Below are 8,755 nucleotides of genomic sequence, written 5' to 3' on the forward strand. Positions count from 1 at the left end.
GAGCTTAGGTGACGAGATGCTATTATATTTTATTTATAGCTTCTGTTTGAGCTCCGCTCGGAGATATATAATTAGATTTGTCATGAGCTTTTACTTGAATATTGCAGTGTTTGACAGCAGGAACAGCAGGTTGTGCAACAACTCATTAACATGCAAACTGTACCGAAACTTTCAGACTCTGATTGTGCTCCAACTTTACACTTTTGAGCTGTGAATGGATGTGACAGAGGATCCATGGCTCTTGTTTGGATTCTACACAATGACCCTTAACCCTTATTCACAGCTGGAGATCAGTGTTTATGAAGACCGGGGCTCGGGCAGCTCCAGTCCCAGCAGCAGCATGTCGTCAGCAGGCAGCAGTGCCCGATGACTGGAGGGGCAGCACCAGGCGTACGGGTACCACCACCACCACCACCACCACCACAGGGGCAGCGGGACACTCACCAACATCCGCATGCTGAAACATGAGAGCACAAGATTCTAAGTGGAGAGGAAAAAAAAAAATGTAAGAAGGTGATCGACAGCATTCACACTCTCCCTGCAGCAGTCTTCCTTGAAAACAGGAGCTGGCTTACACAAACACACTGGATATGTAACAGAATCAACACAAAGTGCAACAGAACCCACACATAGACTGCAGACACACGTACAAGCCAACATTCAGAATGTCTGTGAGGGAATCGATTTCACTTTCCAACTGCTTTCCAAACCAAAATAATCTTTATTTTTGTTTTCGCTTCCAATTTTTCCATTCACCTTTTCTCTCATTCCTTCACGTCTGTTTCCATGACTCACACCGTCTCCGTGGCGGAGCCGATTCAGCGGGCTCGCCCTTGATTAGACCGGACGTCAATGCTCGATTGTTTTCAGAGGGGGTGTCACTGTCACTGTTTCTATCTCCCGTTGCATGGGAAGCGTAGTCTGAGGTCTGAGGGAGACCCAGTGTTCTCCTGTCTCGCTGAATGAGCGCATTCATGTCAGGTGGTTCGGGTCAAGCTGCTCTGAATGCCCGCAGATTGGCTCTGCTGTGGTCCGATGCTCCATTCACATGCATTTGGCTTCGGTATCAAACAGCTGAGCACCAGAACAGAGAGCACCTTGGATTATTTATCCCTCTCATTTACAAGAGTGGACGCTAGTGATCCACATCACAGCTGCAGGTCACACACACACATCCTTGTGCTAAAGAAGACACTCATAGGCATAATGCATTCTCTTACCCTTACCCAAAATAAATGCATAAACCTTAACCTGAGTTTAACATAAACCCACTCTTAACTTTAGCCCTGAAAAAGCGTGTGAAAGCTGTGAGGAACACGGTGATTCTGGCCAGACGCTGTTCTGTTCCCTGTGGTCTCAGCTCATTGGGAAGGCAAGCAAACCCAGGCCCTGTTAGTCTGTGCTAGTCTCCTTTGGCAGAGCACGTCTGTTTCTTCAGACTTAATGACATGTGTATGTTTGCGTATGAAGACATTTACAGTGTCAGCTGGGAAATACTGACTTTATTAATTAATCCCGAAGGAAAAAGTCGTGTTTCCAGCAGCACAGCACCTGAGTACTAAAGATATGCGTCAGCCCGTGGGTAGGTGGAAAGGGAATTGGCTTGTAACGGGAGGGTTTGAGTCCCCACCAGGTCAAATGGCTGGGGTATACCCTTGAGCAAGGTACCTAACCCCCACTGTTAGCCGGGTGCTGTGGCTGCCCACTCCGCCTAATTCTATAAGAGTTCTGGTATAGGATGGGTTAAATGCAGAGAAGTATTTTCTCTACCAGTGAAAGTAGAAATAAAGCTTTAAAATAAAAGCTATATTGGTAAAAATGTACACTTTTAACTGAGGGAACACAGAACACAAGAAATTAATGGTCAATAGTCCCTCAAAGGTGTACATTTCTTTATTGCCTTCTCATTTGACAATTAACAATAAAATAGTTTTTGTTGGTGAAACACAGTTGTAGCTCCCTCTAGAGTCAGGCTGAGGAAGTGCAGAACGTCTTTATCAAAATCCACCCCAAAGGGGATTTGAGTTTAAAAGGCAGAGCTGATATGATTCACGCTTTGTGTTATTTCCTAATTAAAGTCATATCCATCTGACACTAATTATGCACAGTGCTGATTTGCTCTGTGGGTAATTTCCTCATTCGGCGTCTTCAGTACACAAAAGATACATCAGCCCTGAGGAGAAGAAAACTCTGCCTCTCCTATTAGGAAACACTGCATCCTGTCTGTCTGACTGATGTGTGTGTGTGTGTGTGTGTGTGAAGCCTGGTGAAACAAGGGATTGTTCTTATGTAAGTAAAATATGCTGATGGCAGAAGACAGAACACCCACACGATGTCTAACTAAAGACACGACTACATGAAAAAAACATTAACCACGTCTCACTGTCTGCATGTTTTTACATCGCATTACATTTACTTTTATCATACTTCAATTTGATTTGATTTGATTTCTTGTGTTCGCCACTTATTTTGCCACTTCATTAACGAGGAGCAGAAGTGAAACTATCTGCTGGGAAGTAGTCGAACATTCCAGTGTCTTTGAGTTTGATTTTGAAAAACGAAAACAGTTTTCACTGCTGCTGATTTCAGTTGTGCTTGCGTTCAGCCTCCTGTGCCTTTTTCGATGCCTTCATGTTTCATCCCAGTGGAATGGAAACCCGACCTGGGGCTGCTGGACTGACCAGTTTAAAATGGACTCACCACTGCCAATAAACAAAAATAAAGGCGCTGGTTGGACAATGTAGACAGAAATACAGATCAAATGATGACTCTTTTTACGGCGTGTACAGTAGAAGAGCTTGTTAGTATTCATTTGCACTGACTTTGTAAAGTATAAGGAGCGTGGGTTTAACCTGCGTCACTGCTGACTTTGTGCTACTCCCTACAAACATGGTTAATGTTTGTTAAATTGTGTTTGGCCGTCAACTCACAGAGCAGCTACTGTGTGGAAGCTTTGTTCCTGCACAGCCATGAGCTGAAGAAATGGGATGTTTGATTTTGTCCAAAGTGTTGCTGATGTAGCTTTTCATATTGTTACCAATGCCAATATCTATAATAGTGGAGGTAAACAGAGGGGTGATGTATATAAAGTGTAGTTGTTAAGCCTTTTTTTTTTCCATTGCTATGTTTAAACATACAGTATATACAGAGGCCTAGTAAAAAGGGTTTTGTTTTGAGAATGAATATTAATAATTCATGCATAACCTTTTAGTATAGAATTCAAATCAGCTATTTTTCTAGCCCACTCCCAGTTGTCCTTCAGTCTCATCTTTGGTACAGACGTCCATGATCCCCAGAGGATGAACCCTCCTGATTTTTGTGCCAACCTTTTCACATAATGGGTGAAATTTCTCCTCAGGCGCCGCCAACAGGGTCAACATTTGTGCTTTTTGGTTCCACTCATTCACTGTCCCTTATATTAATAATTGTAAAGAACTTTCTATTTTTAGTGCCATCATCTGGTCAATGTTGGAATTTGTCCAAAACACCTGCAGAGCTCATTATATTCCCATCAGCTGTAGTTTACGCGCTTTAACTCAGTTGATGAACATTTTCATTAGCATGTAGCCTTTGCCAGTGTACAGTAGAGACCTTGGCGTGCACACACTTGCATTTATTCTTATTTGAAGTGTCTTAAAAACACTTTTTTGCCAAACTGTATGTACAGTGATGTGAGTGTAGACAGAACCTCAAAAGAATTAATTAGTTAATAATAAATGAACCTGTCTTGATTAAGTACCATAAACTGAGTTGTCATGTAACTTGATCTTTCAGGAACGATTCGTCTTTGATTAATGAAGACAGTCAAGAGATTGAGGATTCTGTTGTTATGTTGTAAAGATGTATATTAGATTAAACCGAAGCGCCCGTCATAGAGAACATGATGAAACCTGTACCAAAAACATGTCCTCGTGGTCCTCGTGATGATGTACAGTCTCTCAAATGCCATCTATATATTTATCCTGTACTGTATTTCACAGTGCGTTTAGACACCTATGAGTCAACATATAAGCCTCAGTACTGTATGTATCTTATGCGGTCACGAGTGAGACGTGGTTCATCGTGCAATATCATGTCTTAGTGCCAGTTTGAGTTGTTGTCAGTTCCTCGGGAGACGAAACGTGCATGATGTGTGCGTAAACAACAGAGTGAAATCCCTGATGAGCAAAACATCTCAGAGAGCGAGAGGAGTTGGGATATTTCTGTGTTTACATCACGTGTTATTGAATTTTTTGTTTTTGTTAATTGAAGCTGATTATTATTCTAAGCAATGAGAGGCGATGAATAAAGTATGAGAGGAAGTTGAAGAAGGGAGAAGAGAATTCTTGTGAGTGCGGCCTGCTCTTTTATTAATAATATCTGACAGGGCTCAGCTCATGCACTTGCTGTAGAGCATCGTGTCCCCCGCTGTGTGTCTTTGCTCTGCAGCTCACTTGCTCACCTTCTCTCGCGAACATACATTTCTCCACAGAAGAAAATGCTGCAGTGAGGCCAAGTCATGCAACCAGGAGGCAGGATCCCCACAATCTCCTTTCTCCCTGGAAAGTGAACTCCTAGGCGATTTGTGTTTTAATATTACATTTCATCACGGTCTGTGTTGTAACATAAATACATTATTAGGGTTCATGTTAGAGGAGCTATGCTTCATTTAAGCCTCTGCTTTAAAATGTTTATTCTGTTTTAGAAAAACCCTGAGTGACCTTGCTCTAAGGCAGGGGTGTCAAACATATGGCCCGGGGGCCAGAACCGGCCCGCCAGAGGGTCCAATCCGGCCCACAGGATGCATTTGTTAAAATTTCACACTACGATCTAAACGTAATGTCAAATACAATATTTTTCACTTCCAGATCACTGATAAGATAACAGATAAATGTTTGTGCCTTTATAGATCCAGTGTGATGTGTAAATAGTACATTTAGGCATAATATTATTGAAATTGCCCTTATATTTCTCAAGAAATTTCATGTTTTGTAAAATTTTCATTAAATGTAAAACAAAGGAGAAAAACAAAGGAGTTCTTGTTGTTCATAGGTTATTATGCTATTATTTTTGCTATTTTTACTGGTCCGGCCCACTTGAGATCAAATTGTGCTGTATGAACAAAAATCAGTTTGACACCCCTGCTCTAAGGCTACGGGAATCAAACAATTTATTTATTTTTTTACTTTAAAGCAATTATGCTAACTAATACAAACACTCATGGGTGGTGTATTCAATTCCTGCCAATAAACCTCCCTTAATGTCACACACTGGACAGTTAAAAAAAAGTCTCATAAATGTCAGGAAAGTGTTGGCCACGCTCTGCACTGACGTTTTATGGCCTTGTAAGTTAGTATACAGCAAACATGTTCATCAGATTAGCAGTGAACCACAGAGTTGGGTGAGATTCTCCTTCCCAAACACATCGAATTTGAAAAATTGAGACAATCGAAGGATTGATTACAGCACATTTAAGCGCTTTTTATTTAGACACTTTAGAACCATGGGAAAAGAAAAGCAATTACTGAGCGTCATGTAGTATACGGTAATTATGTGTACAGTAGCTCTTTGAGCTCCCACGTGCCCTCAAGGAGGAGTATAGAGTTCATGACTAGGATTCCTCTTCAGCAGGTACTTGGTTCACATGTTCCACATTAGAAGTTCCACATATGTTTAGAAGAACTGTTCTCCTTTTTTTTTAATCAAGCACCACCCCAAACTGGAACCAGACTGTACAAATAGATCAATTTCTGTAAACAGTATAACTTCCAGTAATCAAAGTGTTTTGCTGGGTGTGTGACGAATATAAAATAGTCCATAAATAATCAGTCCCTCCCCGTCGCCTCCGCCGCAGCTGTCTCACAAACTAGCTGTTGAAGGTCTTCAGAAGTCAGTGGAATTCAGAGAGAGAGAGTCTAACATGTGAATCATGAGTGTTTGTTTTTTTTCTCCTCGTGATTGATGTCTTTTGTAACTGGATTTTATGGAACTTGGGGGCAAAGTCACTTCTGCAAACGTTACTGTATGAGTTTGGGCGTGGTGGGACCACCAACATGGCTGTCAAACGGACTGAATTTATAGGAAATTGAATAGAAATGTTCTTTCATGTAAACTGTTGACTACAAAGAGGCAAATAAATGCATTATTTGGACTCAGTGGAGATAAAAACAGAGCTAAAACGTATGCGTTTTCAGTTTTTCACTGTCTGATAGAGGTTTAAATAAGCAATGATTTGCCAAATCATGTTTTCATCTATCAGTGTTGACTTTATAGGTTGTTGCACTGGCCCCTAGTGGCCAAAGACTGATTTAACATGGGTTTTAAGGAAGTACACTTCTGCGTTTCTGACCGATTTGTTTCATTGCTCATTCATTTTTACAGCGATGACAGTCTATATTGTGTGTGTGTGTGGGGGCAGTAGATCCATCACAGCCTCTTCATAAGGCCTTGTGATAATGCTCCAGCAGATATCAAAGCTTAATTGAGATCACAGACGTGGACACAGGGCGAGAGCGGACTGATATTTTCCAAAGACAGCAGAGGAGTGAAGATATATCTCAACACCTGCCAGGAAAGGTCACTCTCTTGACTCGTGAGCCGCTCTCTCTGCGTCTACAAAGGCCTCCTTTCTTCGTTTGACATCTTTTTTCCCTCCGCTCTCTGCTTCAGGTTGTTACTCCGATTGTTCCCGAGTTTCCAGTTTTTAAAATTCCATGTTCTCTGGCTTGCACGACACTCTCTCTCTCTTTTCGACTTCCTCCACACCCTTCCTGACCTCACATTCCTTGTTCTCTGAACAGGAAAAAAGTGGTCTCACCTTTATTTTGACTTCGTCCCGGAGTCGAGGACGTGGTGCAGAAGAGGGAGGGAAACTGTCACTTTCTAGGATGAATTGCTTAAAATGTTTATTCCTTGAAATGACAGACGGCCGGTATCCCGCTGCAGCTGCTGTGCTTTGCCTGGCAGCGGTGTCTGGCGTGTGCAGGGCAGTCGTTATAGTGTCGTTTACAGTGCTGCGCTTGCACATAATGCATCTCAGGATGAAAAGTCAGGCCTGTGGTGACGTCGGATGAGAATTTGTGCAGAGATCTTTGTGGGGTCTCTCTCACACAAATATACAATTGATTTACTTCAATTAACACATGGAAAACAACGGGTCTTAACTCTGGTAATCAGACCACAGCGTCTCACGAGGCATCAGCTCTCACCTCGCGGCCCGAAAACATGTATTTATTTACATGTGTTGGAATTCAAAATCACGTTGACTTATGGCCGTGCATCAAAGCATCAAAGCCGGGCGTGATGTAACAAAGTGATCGCCTGAAAACACAGACGTTCTGTACACAAACACAGCCCACACACACACACACACACACTCTTTTTGGCTTTTAATTTAATTTGAATCTGATTTTGAATATTTGGTTTTTTTTTTCCACAAATCTGTCGTGAAAAACCACAGGAAACTGAATTTTTTGTCTCTCTCTCTGTGTTTGACCACACTTGATTTATTGTGCTCGGCTTGGTTTTGGAGATGGTCCTTAAAATCTTTTTTTCTTCTTCTTCTTTTCCACCCGATAGCGCTGCCCTGCCTGTTGGCTTTGGCGCGATTATCCGTTCAGTTTATTTAACCTCTGTGTGATTGACAGCCCGTGTGTTGTGTTTTGCTGCTGGACGTCCACCAGGTGCAGCCCACGATGCTACATTAAAAAACACCACATGAAATGTGTGCTTCTTGTTAAAATTGTCACTTTTGATCCCCTCGGTTAATTGTGAAACAGGGGATTGTGTTTCTTCTGCTTCAGTCTGTTGGCAGATAAGTTGTGCTCTGTCACTCACTGCCCCCGCCCCCCCATGGCTCTTCTGCTGCATGAAGCCAGGGTGAGATGCTGCAGAGCACTCGGGTGAAACAGGGATAAAGGCTGACGAGTGAAGAGCTCTGGAACGAAACCCCTTCATTTTAGAGTTTGCATGTTCATACCTTAGGATTTTTTGACTTGTGGTTGTAGGAGGTGCAGGTGCATACGCCGTACCCCGAGTGTGCCACACACACAGCAGGATAATGTGATCTGCTTTATAATGTGCTCACCTTCTGCGCTGAAGTCCATAGAAGAAAAACAATCAGTGATTTTACACACAAGAGTTATAGACCCAGTGTTTCCTCCATCCAGAGCCGGCACAAGGCACAATAAGGGAACTATTACACACCAACATTTTAACATATGATAATCAGGCCAACTCCACACTTGTCACTTTCGATAACTGTCAGTCATTCAACTGTTTACTGACGTCACAAACGTCTGACGCGCTGGTGAATCTTGCCTGTGATTGGACGGTTGTTCTTTGGAAGTCCTGAGTGTTACCGTAATGACAAGTATATGAGTGCAAAGCTCCATTTCTCTGCTTTACCTTATCCATCCTTCCATCTTCGACTGCTTTATCCTCCACATGAGGGTCGCAGGCGCACAGGTGCCAATCTTAGCTGACATAAGGACAAAGATATGACAAATGGTCTCAGAGTTACGGTCATGAGAAGTACTCCTATGCGTAAATCTATTTAGATCTATCTAAATAGTGTAGTTATTGGTTTATTTTGGAGTTGAAGATTGTTCATTTATTGAGTTTTCTAGTTTCTAGTGTCACCACACTCACAGCGCCCCTTTTGTGATTTTACTGCCCTCTACAGGTATGTACTATAATAAAGGCTTGGGCCGGCCCTGCCTCCATCAGTAGCTTTAACTGTGTTTTGATTTTGGTGTTTATAGAAAACAACTTTTTT

At 42.3% G+C, this 8,755-nt stretch overlaps 1 protein-coding gene across 3 annotated transcripts in view; it reads left to right on the forward strand.

Annotated features, from left to right (window-relative positions):
- The window catches only part of golga7bb (golgin A7 family, member Bb), a 33,956-nt gene that overhangs the window by 12,959 nt on the left and 12,242 nt on the right, over nt 1-8,755 (forward strand). For 2 of the 3 annotated variants that reach the window (XR_006361833.1, XR_006361832.1), the window contains exon 5: nt 284-505. Coding sequence is in view for 1 of the 3 variants with exons in the window: in XM_044045582.1 (XP_043901517.1) it covers nt 284-370 (87 nt within the window). In the remaining 2 variants the exon portion in view is untranslated. Of the gene's footprint in view, nt 1-283; nt 2,406-8,755 lie in introns of those variants that run through there. The other variant, XM_044045582.1, reaches the window with a different exon arrangement.

The sequence above is a fragment of the Solea senegalensis genome, linkage group LG15 (assembly GCF_019176455.1).
Source record: "Solea senegalensis isolate Sse05_10M linkage group LG15, IFAPA_SoseM_1, whole genome shotgun sequence".
Classification (NCBI taxonomy): domain Eukaryota; kingdom Metazoa; phylum Chordata; class Actinopteri; order Pleuronectiformes; family Soleidae; genus Solea; species Solea senegalensis.